General features: G+C 65.1%; 2 protein-coding genes across 2 annotated transcripts in view; both read left to right on the top strand.

Moving 5' to 3' along the window:
* Positions 1-8,475, top strand: part of SEMA6B (semaphorin 6B) — an 11,046-nt gene extending 2,571 nt beyond the window's left edge. The window contains exons 5-15 of the mRNA XM_027669892.1: positions 1-37; positions 124-243; positions 977-1,065; positions 1,207-1,424; positions 1,531-1,662; positions 2,963-3,112; positions 4,883-5,077; positions 5,829-5,969; positions 6,212-6,289; positions 6,458-6,516; positions 6,595-8,475. The exon at positions 1-37 is cut by the window's left edge and continues 156 nt beyond it. Coding sequence (XP_027525693.1) covers positions 1-37; positions 124-243; positions 977-1,065; positions 1,207-1,424; positions 1,531-1,662; positions 2,963-3,112; positions 4,883-5,077; positions 5,829-5,969; positions 6,212-6,289; positions 6,458-6,516; positions 6,595-7,583 — 2,208 coding nt within the window. The 3' untranslated portion in view covers positions 7,584-8,475. The remainder of the gene's footprint in view (positions 38-123; positions 244-976; positions 1,066-1,206; positions 1,425-1,530; positions 1,663-2,962; positions 3,113-4,882; positions 5,078-5,828; positions 5,970-6,211; positions 6,290-6,457; positions 6,517-6,594) is intronic.
* Positions 8,476-10,587: 2,112 nt separating this feature from the next.
* The window catches only part of LOC113960361 (perilipin-3-like), a 3,474-nt gene continuing 2,241 nt past the window's right edge, over positions 10,588-11,820 (top strand). The window contains exons 1-2 of the mRNA XM_027669893.1: positions 10,588-10,771; positions 10,853-11,048. Of these exons, the coding sequence (XP_027525694.1) occupies positions 10,721-10,771; positions 10,853-11,048 (247 nt within the window). The 5' untranslated portion in view covers positions 10,588-10,720. The remainder of the gene's footprint in view (positions 10,772-10,852; positions 11,049-11,820) is intronic.

The following is an 11,820-nucleotide window of genomic DNA, read 5'->3' as shown; positions in this document are numbered from 1 at the left end:
TACGACCCCAAACACGCCAACGTGGCCCTGTTCACAGGTCGGTGGTGGCCCCGGGGGTGTCACCGCGGGCTCGGTGTGTGCCCCCCCCCCCCCCCCGGCCCCGCTGACCCCCCTCCCGCGCAGGGGGGATGCTCTTCACGGCCACGGTGACGGATTTCCTGGCCATCGACGCCGTCATCTACCGCAGCCTCGGGGACAGCCCCACCCTGCGCACCGTCAAACACGACTCCAAGTGGTTCAAAGGTGGGTGTCCCCCACCCCGGGGGGGACGCATGCCCCCTGTCCCCCCCGCCCTGACACCGCTCGAGAAGGTCAATAAACCATCACCAGAAAACCGGAATCCTTTATTGGGTTCACAACTTTTTAAAGGGTATTTAAAGGGTATTTAAAGGGTATTTAAAGGGTACTTAAAGGGTACTTAAAGGGTATTTAAAGGGTTCGTGGTTTACATATTCAAAACTGGAATCCTTTATTGGGTTCCCAACTTTTTAAAGGGTTTTTAAAGGGTACTTAAAGGGTATTTAAAGGGTATTTAAAGGGTTCATGGTTTACATATTCAACGGGGGGCTTGCATATTCGTTCTATTACAACTGGGGGACTCTCCAGAGATGACCAGGGAAAAACTAGGTTTGACAAATCTTGGGGGTCTTAGGAATTACCTCCTGAGAGAAACCCACTTTAACTTGGGGAATTTTACCGGGGGGCCAGGTAAACACAAAAGGAGAGGTAAAACACAATGGGTCTTCTGCAGGGGTTGATCCAATCAGGGTATGGCCTCTCTGGCTTGTGATAACATCATGCCAGGAGTCTCTTCCATTGAGCTGGAGGAGGCAGGAAGAACCCACAGCCACGAAGTTACTAAAAAGGGGGGGGTTTTTTGCCCCAGCTTCTGTGACTCGAGGTTTTCTATCTAAACCTAGCGTGGTTTCTTTTCTCATATCTAACATTTGGAATCCAACACCCTCTGTGCCCCCAGAGCCCTACTTTGTGCACGCCGTGGAGTGGAGGAGCCACGTCTACTTCTTCTTCCGGGAGATCGCCATGGAGTTCAACTACCTGGAGAAGGTGGGACACACATCCCACATGGAATGGGTGGTTTTTAAGGTCCTTTCCGACCCGAACCGCACCGTGATCCCACCCGGGGTGGTGACAAGGGACACGGAGATGGTGTTTGGGACGGGGTGATGACGGGTGCCCGCCCCGCAGGTGGTGGTGTCGCGGGTGGCCCGGGTGTGCAAGAACGACATGGGGGGCTCCCAGCGGGTGCTGGAGAAGCAGTGGACCTCCTTCCTCAAGGCCCGGCTCAACTGCTCCGTGCCGGGCGACTCCCACTTCTACTTCAACGTCATCCAGGCCGTGACGGACATCCTGGAGCTGGACGGGCGCCCCGTGGTTCTCGCCGTCTTCTCCACGCCCGCCAACAGGTCGGAGGCTCCGGTGCCCCCACGGAGACCCCCGGGGGTTCCTGGGAGACTTGGAGGGTGTGGGGGATGTGGGAGGGGTTGGGATGCTCATCCCGTGTCCCCGCAGCATTCCCGGCTCGGCCGTCTGCGCCTTCGACATGGCCCAGGTGGCCGCGGTGTTCGAGGGGCGGTTCCGCGAGCAGAAGTCGCCCGAGTCCATCTGGACGCCCGTGCCCGAGGACATGGTGCCAAAGCCACGGTGAGGGGACGGGGATGGGGACAGGCAGGAAGGGACAGAGGGGTTGGGGACAGGGACAGCCAGGGCTGGGGCCCGCAGGGAGAAATGGAAGCGATGGGAATGATGGGATCGCTGTGATCAGGGATGAGGATGGGGATGGGGACAGGGACAGGGATGGGGATGGGGATGGGGACAGGAGTGTGGACAGGGATGGGGATGGGGATAGGGATGAGGACAAGCAGGAGGGACAGAGGGCTTGGGGCCAGGGCTGGGACCTGCAGGGAGAAAGGGAAGTGACGGGAGAGATGGGATCGCTGTGATCAGGGATGGGGACGGGGACAGGGATGGGGACAGGGGTGTGGACAGGGACAGGGATGGGGATGGGGACAAGCAGGAGGGACAGAGGGCTTGGGGCCAGGGTTGGGGCCCACAGGGAGAAAGGGAAGCAACGGGAGTGATGGGATCCCTGTGATCATGGATGGAGATGGGGACAGGGATGGGGATGGGAACAGGGCTGTGGATGGGAACAGGGATGGGGATGGGAACAGGGATGGGGCAGAAACGATCCTGCCAAGTGATGAGGGGTGATCTGGGCTGGTTCCTTTGTAGGATCTGAGCTGGATCCCAACTGGGATCCGGGTGGAATCCAGGCTGGACACCTGCAGGGAGGGTGGTGGGGCTGGGGACAGGGACATGGATGAGGATGATGGGGACAAGGACAGCCAGGGGTGGTACCTGCAGGGAGAGGGATGGGAGTGGACATAGGGATGGGGATGGTGGCAGGAATGGTGACAGCCAGGACCAGCACCAGCTGGAAGGGGGACGGGGTTGGTGACACCAGTACCCCATGGACTGGGGACATGGATAGGGACAGGGGTAGGAATAGGGATAGGGACAGGGATAGGGACAGCCATGGCCAGTAACAGCTGGAAGGGGGACAGGGTTGGTGACACCAGAACCCCCTGGAATGGAGACAGGGATAGGGATAGGAATGTTGACAGCCAGAAACAGCTGGAATGGGGCCAAGGATGGAGACAGGGTTGGTGATAACCATGGCCAGTACCCCCTGGAATGGGGACGGGGTTGGTGACACCAGTACCCCCTGGAATGGGGACAGGGATGAGAACAGGGATGGCGATAACCATGGCTGGTACCAGGCAGGCTGGGGACAGGTTGGGGACAGGCCAGCGTGGCTCTGTGGCCGCTGTGCTGTACCACCATCCCCGAACCATGTCACCATCCCCGAGCCATGTCACCATCCCTGAGCCGTGTCACCATCCCCGAGCCATGTCACCGCCCCTGATCCGTGCCCTGCCCGCAGGCCCGGGTGCTGTGCGGCCCCGGGGATGCGCTACAACTCCTCCAGCGCCTTCCCCGACGAGATCCTCAACTTCGTCAAGACACACCCGCTGATGGACGAGGCGGTGCCGGCCCTGGGGAACGCGCCCTGGATCCTCCGCACCATGAGCCGGTGGGTGCCCGGGGGGAAACTGGGAATGCTGGGGGAGCTGGGGAAGCCCTGAGGAGGGACTGGGAATGCTGGGGGCACTGGGGAAGCCCCGAGGGGGGACTGGGAATGCTGGAGACACTGGGGAAGCCCCGAGGGGGGACTGGGAATACTGGGGGAGTTGGGGAAGCCCTGAGGAGGGACTGGGAATACTGGGGGTGCTGGGGAAGCCTCCAGGGGAGACTGGGAATGCTGGGAGCACTGGGGAAGCTCCGAGGGGGGACTGGGAATCCTGGGGGAGCTGGGGAAGCCCCGAGGAGGGACTGGGAATGCTGGGGGCACTGGGGAAACCCCGAGGGGGGACTGGGAATGCTGGGGGGACTGTGGAAGCCCCGAGGGGGGACTGGGAATGCTGAAGACACTGGGAGAGCCCCAAGGTAGGACTGGGAATACTGGGGGAGTTGGGGAAGCCCCAAGGGGGGACTGGGAATGCTGGGAGTACTGGGGAAGCCCCGAGGGGGGACTGGGAATGCTGGCCTGGAGCCTCCCTCGCTGTGGAGCCTCCCTTGCCCCGGCCCGCGTGTGCCAGCGCCGGGAGCGCCGGCAGAGCTGATAAATCTCCTGCACTTTGCAGCCGAGATTGTCTCGTCCTAATTAAATCTGCCTTAATTGCTGCTTGATGGGGAATTAATCAAGCGGCGCTTTCGGGCCGCGGCTCCCGCCGGCAGGGCAGGCGGGGGAGAGCGGGAATGGGGACAGGGAATGGGAACAGGAGTGGGAATGGGGACACGGGATGGGGATGGGGACAGGGATACGGGGATGGGGATGTGGGATGGGGATGGGGGTACAGGGATGGGAATAGAAATGGGGATACAGGGATGGGAATGCGAACATGGGATGGGAATAGGGACATGGGGTGGGAACGGGAATGAGAACACTGGATGGGATACAGAGATGGGAACATGGGGCGGGAATGGGAATGGGGACACTGGATGGGGACAGGGATACAGAGTTGGCAACATGGGGCGGGAATGGGAATGGGGACACGGGATGGGGATGGGGACACGGGATGGGGACAGGGATACAAGGATGGGAATGAGGATGGGGATGTGGGATGGGGAGGGGGATACAGGAATGAGAATGGGGTTTGGAATGTGAGATGGGGATGGGGACATGGGATGGGAATGGGAACGGGAACACTCGATGGGCACAGGGATACAGAGATGGAAATGGGGATGGGGACATGGGGCGGGAGTGGGAATGGGGACATGGGATGGGAACAAGGATACAAGGATGGGAACAAGGATGGGGACATGGGATGGAGACAGGGATACAGGAATGAGAATGGGGTTTGGAATGTGGGATGGAGATGAGGACATGGGATGGGAATGGGGATGGGGACACAGGATGGGGATGGGGATACAGGGATGGGGGTACTGGGATGGGAATGGATATATGGGGATGGGGACACAAGGTTGGGAGGAGGGATGTGGGGCTAGAATGGGAGCTGGGAACCAGCTGGGATCCTACTGAGTGATTGAGGAGGATCTGGGCTGGTTCCTTAGTGGGATCTGAGCTGGATGCCAGCTGGGATCCAGGTGGAATCCGGGCTATATCCAGGCAGGATGTGGGCAGGATCCTGAGTAGGATCTGGGATGGGTCTGGCTGGGTCCTGGCCAGGACCTGGACTTGTTTCCATCTGGGATCCACACAGCCCCTCACACCCCATGGGGACTCCCCACCCTGGGACAGCCACACCCTGTCCCCCATCCCCACACTGTCCCCACCCCACAGGTACCAGCTCCGCAGGATTGTGGTGGACACGGCGGCGGGGCCGTGGGGCAACCACACCGTGGTGTTCCTGGGCTCCAGCACCGGCACCGTCCTCAAGTTCCTCATCCTGCCCAACGCCACCAGCGCCACCACGGCCACCGCCCCCGGCAGCCAGAGCGTCTTCCTGGAGGAGTTTGAGACCTACCAGCCCGGGAGGTGGGAGCTGGGAGGGGGGACAGGGAGCTGGGAGACTGGGGGGGATGGTCAGAGTGGTGAGGGGGTGGAGGGATGGACAAGTGGGTGGAGGGATGGACAAGTGGGTGGAGGGATGGATGGATGGGTGGAGGGATGGATGGATGGATGGAAGGAGGGATAGAGGGATGATGGAGTCATTGGATGGGCGGGTGGGTGAGCAGTGGGAAAGCTGGCTGGATGGGGGTGTTTGGATGGATGGATGGGTGGGTGGGTGGATGGATGGATGGATGGATGAATGGATGGAAGGAGGGATGGAGGGAGGGATGGGTGAATGGGTGGATGGAGGGATGGATGGATGATGAAGTCATTGGATGGGTGGGTGGGTGGGTGTGATGTGATGTTTAGGGAGGGATTGATTGACAGCTGCAAGGTGACCGGGATGGGGAATGATGTGGTTTGGGATGATTGGATGGATGGATGAATGGATGGAGGGATGGATGGATGGAGGGACGGATGGAGGGATGGAGGGATGGAGGGATGGATGGAGGGATGGAGTGATGGATGGATGGATGGATGGATGGATGGATGAATGGATGGAGGGATGGATGGATGGAGGGATGCATGAATGGAGACCATGGGTCAGATGGATGCAAGGGTGGGGGAAGGAACAGGGTGGGGGAATGAGTGACACAACCTCCTGTGGAGCAGGCTAAGCTGGGCCCAGCTCCATGGTGGGCCCCATGACCCACACTGAACTCTGCCCTGTCCCCAGGTGTGGCCGGGACACAGAGGACGAGCGGCGGCTCCTGGGGTTGGAGCTGGACAAGGCAGCGGGGTCCCTGCTCCTGGCCTTCCCCCCGTGTGTGGCCAGGGTGCCCGTGGCTCGCTGCCAGCAGCACTCGGGCTGCATGAAGTGAGTGTGCCCGGGGCGGGCAGGGCTGCCAGGGGGGGTGTGCAGGGGGCAGGGGGGGTTCACGTCACCTTCACATCTCCCGGGAATTCACCCCGTGCCGGGATCTGGCTGGGATGGGCTCGGCATGGCTGGGAGCACGGCTGGGGACACCGAGGCACAGCACAGTGTGGGGTCCCTTGTGGGGGCCGGGGTGTTGTGTCCCCCCCATCAGGGCTGATCCCAATGTCTCTGCTCCCTGCCAGGAACTGCCTTGGGAGCCGGGATCCCTACTGTGGCTGGACATCGGAGGGCTCCTGTGTCTTCCTGGAGCCCAGTCCCAGGTAATGCTGCCAGGCCTGGGGGACCCTGGGGGACACGGAGGGGGGAGCCTCGGCTCCTGAAATCCCCAACCACTGAGCTCCCACAGACTCAGAGCTCACCGAAGGGACCCAGGAGACTCTCCCAGGCCATTTGGGACCCTCTGACCCCCCCCCAATTTACCCCCCCAGGGTGTCCTTCGAGCAGGACATCGCCGGCGGCAGCACGTCCCACCTGGGCGAGTGCGAGGGTGAGTGCAGGGCCGGGAGGGGACCTGGGGACATGGTGCCAGCCCCCACGGGTCCCCTGACACGTCCCCGACGCTCAGGGCTGGTGACCGAGAGCTTCGTGGACGAGCCGGACGGGCTGGTGTCGGTGAACCTGCTGGTGATCTCGTCGGTGGCCGCCTTCGTGATCGGCGCCGTGATCTCCGGCTTCAGCGTGTGCTGGTTCATCGGGCACCGCGACCGCAAGGAGCTGGCGCGGCGCAAGGACAAGGAGACGATCCTGGCGCACAGCGAGTCGGTGGTGAGCGTCAGCCGGCTGGGCGAGCGGCGGGCGCGCGGCGCCCTGCTGGCCCCGCTGATGCCCAACGGGTGGCCCAAGGAGCTGGGCAAGGTGGCCCAGCACGACCTGGACTCGGGGGTGCTGCCCACGCCGGAGCAGACCCCGCTGCAGCAGAAGCGCTGCCCCGGCGCCCTCCAGAACTGCAGCTGGGAGCAGAGCCACAACATCATCAACGCGGCTTTGCGGGACCCTGGGGGCGGCTCCGGCACGGCCGGCGCCGGGCGCGGGCACGGCGGCTCGGGCCGAGCGCCGCGGGGCATCCCCCTCTCCTGCCACGCCATCCTGGTGGACCAGGAGCTGGAGGCCGAACTCAGCGACTCCTCAGGTGACGGGCACTGGGGTCGGGACCCCCAGGAGGGTCCCCGCGCCCGGCAGCACCCCCACCCCGCCGCCGGCGCCCGCCGCCCGCCCCGCAGCTCCTACGGCGATTTCGGCAGCACGCCGCGCCCCAGCCCCGAGCGCCGGCGGGTGGTCTCGGCGCCCAGCGGGGACGGGGGGGACTTTGCCGAGGGGCCGTCCTGGCACCCCGAGCAGCTGAACTTCAACGCCAACAACGGCACGGGCCGCCCCGCGGGCGCCCACCTCAAGAGGAACCACACGTTCAACAGCGGCGAGGCCGCGGCGGGCGGCTACGGGCGGCACGGGGGGATGGCCCCGCGGGCCCCGCGGGCACCGGGCACCCCGCGGGCGCTGACGGACCTGCACCACCTCCTGCGCTACGGCGTGGAGCGGACTCCCTCGGGGAAATAGGGTACCCACCCTGCGTGCGTCCCCCTCGCCAGGACACTGATGGGGGGCCCCCCCCGGCTCCCTGGGGACAGGGAGGGAGTGGCCCTGCAGGAGCTGCGGGCGTGGGGTGAGGTGCTGCGTGGGTGAGGGGCGGGACAGGCACCCCCGGGTGCCCCCAGAGAGGGTTTGGGGGTGTCCCTCCGTGGCGTGGGGCGGTGCCCTGCGCTCCGGCTGCTTTGCCCCGTATGCTGGGGAAGGGGGGGTCCGTCCATCGTGTCCCCTCCCCAGGCTGGACTCAGGGCCTGCAGCACCCTGAGAGGGGGATCCCTGGGGGGCAGCAGGATGGACGCACGGACACGGGCACTGCGTGGTGCCCCCCAGCCCCTCAGCCCGTCGGGGGCACCCTGGGGGGCTTCTGGGTGCTGCCACCCCCTCCCTTCCCCCGGGGATACCTGGCCCGGGGGGGGGCACCGGGGTGCGTTGGTTGTGGTGATGGAACATGGTGAACATTTGGGGTGCGGGGGGTGTGGGGGCCCCCCAGGTGTGTGTGTTATCTGGGGGATGGGGCGCACTCAGCCCTCAGCCTGGGGTCAACCCCTGCCCGGTGCCAGCTTGGGGGGGGGGTGCTTTTCCACCCCTCCCGCAGCACCCCCTCCTGGAAAGCACAGCCGGGCTGGGGGGGCACCGCTGGGGCTGGGGGGGTCCCCACCGAACCCACTCTCTGCTGGCAAAGGGTGCCCTTTCGGTGCCACCCCTGCCTGGCACCCACGCGGGGTGACGGGTCGCGGGGGGGGTGGCAGTTCCCTAGGGGGTGGCAGGCTGTAAATAGGGGCGGGGGGCGGCGGGAGCCTCCCCCCCTCCCCCCGCGGCCATGCATGCGGCCGCCCGCGGGCTGTACCCGCGGCCCCAATAAACACCCGGTTACGGGAGGCGACTCCCCCGCCGCCGCCTTGGCGACTTTTTACATCCCCCCACCCCACCCGGGATCCGGGATCGGCTGGGGGGGAGGGCACAGGGCTCCCCGTGCTCCCACCCCCTCTCCCTGCCCCACAAAGGTCCCCATCCCACTTTCCCCGCGAATTCCCCAGGGATAAGGCGGTGCCAGCACCGTGTTCCCACCCGTGTCACCCGTCTGTCCCTTTCCCGACCATCCTGTGCCCCACGGGGGTCACCTACCGCCCCCTGCCACCCTCAACCCCCCTCCCCGGGCACTGAGGTCTCCTCACCAGAGCACCCGCAGGGTCTGGGGGACACCTGGCACCGGGAGGGGCTCTGGTGGCACGGGGACATGCGGGTTGGGGACATCTGGCGAAGGGACAGACATCACCGGGACACTTGGCGTTGAGACATTTGGTGTGGGGACACTGGGGGTGAGGACACCGGCCATGGGGTCCCTTGGGTGCCCGGGGTGGTGATGGGCAAGGGACACTTGTCTTTAGGTCACTTGGCTTGGGGACACCTGGCTTGGGGACGTTTGGTAGGGAGATCTTTGGCATGGGGACAACTGGCATTGGGTCCCTTGGGGTGGGGACACCGATCTTTGGGTCCCCTGGGGTGGGGACACCTGGCGTGGGGACACGTGGCATGGGGACACCTGGCATGGGGACACCTGGCACTGGGTCCCTTGGGGGGAGGACATTTGAGGTGGAGACACCAAGGAGGGGGGACACACCTGGGGTGGGGACAGCTGAGGTGGGAACACTGGCCATTGGGTCCTGTGGAATGGAGACAGATGGGGTGGGGACACCAGCCATGGGGTCTCTTGGGGTGGGGACACCAGGGGTGAGGACACCTGAAGAGGGTGGGGACACCAGCCATGGGATCTCTTGGGGTGGGGACACCAAGGGTGAGGACACCTGGAGAGGGTGGGGACACCGGCCATGGGGTCTCTTGAGGTGGGGACACGTGGCAAGGGAGGGGGGACACCTGGAGAAGGGGGGAACACTGGCTATTGAGTCCCTTGGCGTGGGGACACATGGCAAGGGGACACCTGGGGATGGGGACACCTGGAAAGGGTGGGCACACCAATCACTGGGTCCCTCAGCGTGGGGACACGTGGCAAGGTGGCCCCTGTCCCCCAGGGGCTCTGGCCGGGCCTTGTCCGCCCCCCGGGCCGGGGGGTCCCCGCCGGTGTCCCCGGAGCCCCCCGGGCACGATCGCGACCCGCGCCCACGTGTCGGGACAGAGCCCCGGCCCCGCCCCTCTCCCCGCCCCTCCCTCCTCATTGGTGGAGATGCGGCCCCGCCCCTCCGCTGATTGGCCAACCGTGCCTCGCGCTGGGCGGGGCCCGGGGGTCGCGATCGCGACCGGGGGTCGCGACAGAACCCAACCCCCACCCCCCGTGAGTACCGAGCCCGGGGCTTGGTGGGAGTTGGAGGGTGACGAGCGGGGTCGGGGGGGTCCCGGGGGGAATCCGGGAGGGGTCTGGGAAGTCCCGCGGGGAGTCCGGGCGTCCCGGGGGAGTCCGGGTGTGCCGGGGGAGTCCGGGCGTCCCGGGGGAGATCGGGAGTCCCTCGGTCCCCCGGAGCACCCCAGGGACCCCAATGGCCCCCAGGGACCCGAGGGGCCACCCCTGGAAACTCAAGGGGACACCCCCGGGGACCTGCGCCCCGCAGAGACCTGCCTGCAGCCCCCCCGGGACCCCCCAGAACTCGCCCCCCGGGGTGCACGGGGCCGGGCCGGGGGTCAGCGGGACACCCCAAAGGGTGGAGGGGCTGCCGGGGGGCGGGGGGGCTGCTCCGCTCCCCGCGGGGGTCACGGGGCTGCCCCGGCCGAGGGGACGGTGACGGGCGGCACGTCCCCAGCGCGGGATTGCGACAGACAGACAAACCCTCCCTGGCTTCCGCTGAATCACCCGAACACCCTCCCCGGCCCCAAAAGGGGCGGCGGGGCGGACCCGGGTGGGGACGGGGGGACTCGAGAGGGGTTGAGGGGACCCAACCTCAGGGCATCCCAGCAGGGCAGGAGGCCAATCCCAACCCCCAAACTCTGTCCAGCTGCTCAGAGGCCGCCAGCAGCTCCCACTCATGTCATGAACTGCTGGGTCTCAGCTCTCAGCTAACAGGAGCTGTGGGGGATGGTCTTGGGGGGGGTCTCAGCCCCCGACTGTGCTCACCCACCCACGACACCCCCATATCTCTCCCCACAGCCGCGGTGCCATGTCCGCCGAAAACGGCGCGGTGCCGGCGCAGGACGGGCCGGAGGTGAAGGTCGGGGGGGCACGGGAGGCTTTGAGGGGGCTGCGGGTGCCTCTGGGGCCCCCCCCCTCAGTGCCAGCCCGTCCCCCCCAGAGCGTGGTGACCCGCGTGGCCAACCTGGCCCTGGTGAGCTGTGCCTGTGGGGCCATGGCCTCGGCGTACGAGAGCACCAAGGGGAGACACCCCTGCGTCCGCTCCGTCTGCGATGCCGCCGAGAAGGGGGTGAAGACGCTGACGGCGGCGGCCGTGAGCGGGGCCCAGCCCCTCCTCACCCGGCTGGAGCCACAGAGTGAGTGGGGGGCAGAGGGACAGCACCCCACGGGGACGGGGAGCGCCCCAAAACCCGCCCTGGCAGAGCTCCGGTGAGGCGGCAGCAGGGGGATGATCCGGGTTGGTGTGTCAGCTTTGTGTGGCCGAGGGGGAAAGGGCTGCAGCGGCACCCCCTGAGTTTTGGGGTGATGGAAAACTGGCTGTAGCAGAGCTCCTGCCAGGCAGCAACACAGGGATGATCCGAGTTTGTGTGTCAGGTTTATGTAGCCAAGGAATAAAGGGCTGGAGATCACCCTACAGGAGCTGGGGGGTTCCCCAAAACTGGCTCTCACAGAGCTCCTGTGAGGCAGCAACAGAGAGATGATCTGGGTTTGTGTGTCAGGGTTGTATGGCCAAGGGAGAAAGGGCTGGAGAAGCTGAGGGGGGAGGCAGCACCCCATGAGTGAAAAGGGTGATGGAAAACCAGCCCTTGCAGAGCTCTTGTGAGACAGCAGGAGAGGGATGATCTAGGTTTGTGTGTCAGATTTATATGGTCAAGGAATAAAGGGGTGGAGATCACCCTACAGGGGTTGGGGGAGCCCAAAACTCTCTCTCACAGAACTCTTGTGACGCAGCAGCAGAGGGATGATCTGGGTTTGTGTATCAGGTTTATATGGCCAAGGAATAAAGGGGTGGAGAAGCTGGATGAAAAGATGGAGAGGAAACACTCCCTGAGTTTTGGGGTACCCCAGGAGCTGGCTCTCACAGAGCTCCTGCAAGGCAGCAGGAGAGGAATAATCTGGTTTCATGCC

This window comes from Corapipo altera, unplaced genomic scaffold (assembly GCF_003945725.1).
Source record: "Corapipo altera isolate COAL_440 unplaced genomic scaffold, ASM394572v1 293, whole genome shotgun sequence".
NCBI classification, from domain to species: Eukaryota; Metazoa; Chordata; class Aves; order Passeriformes; family Pipridae; genus Corapipo; species Corapipo altera.
Note: the sequence above shows the minus strand (reverse complement) of the source record. Positions and strands in the feature narration are given on the sequence as shown.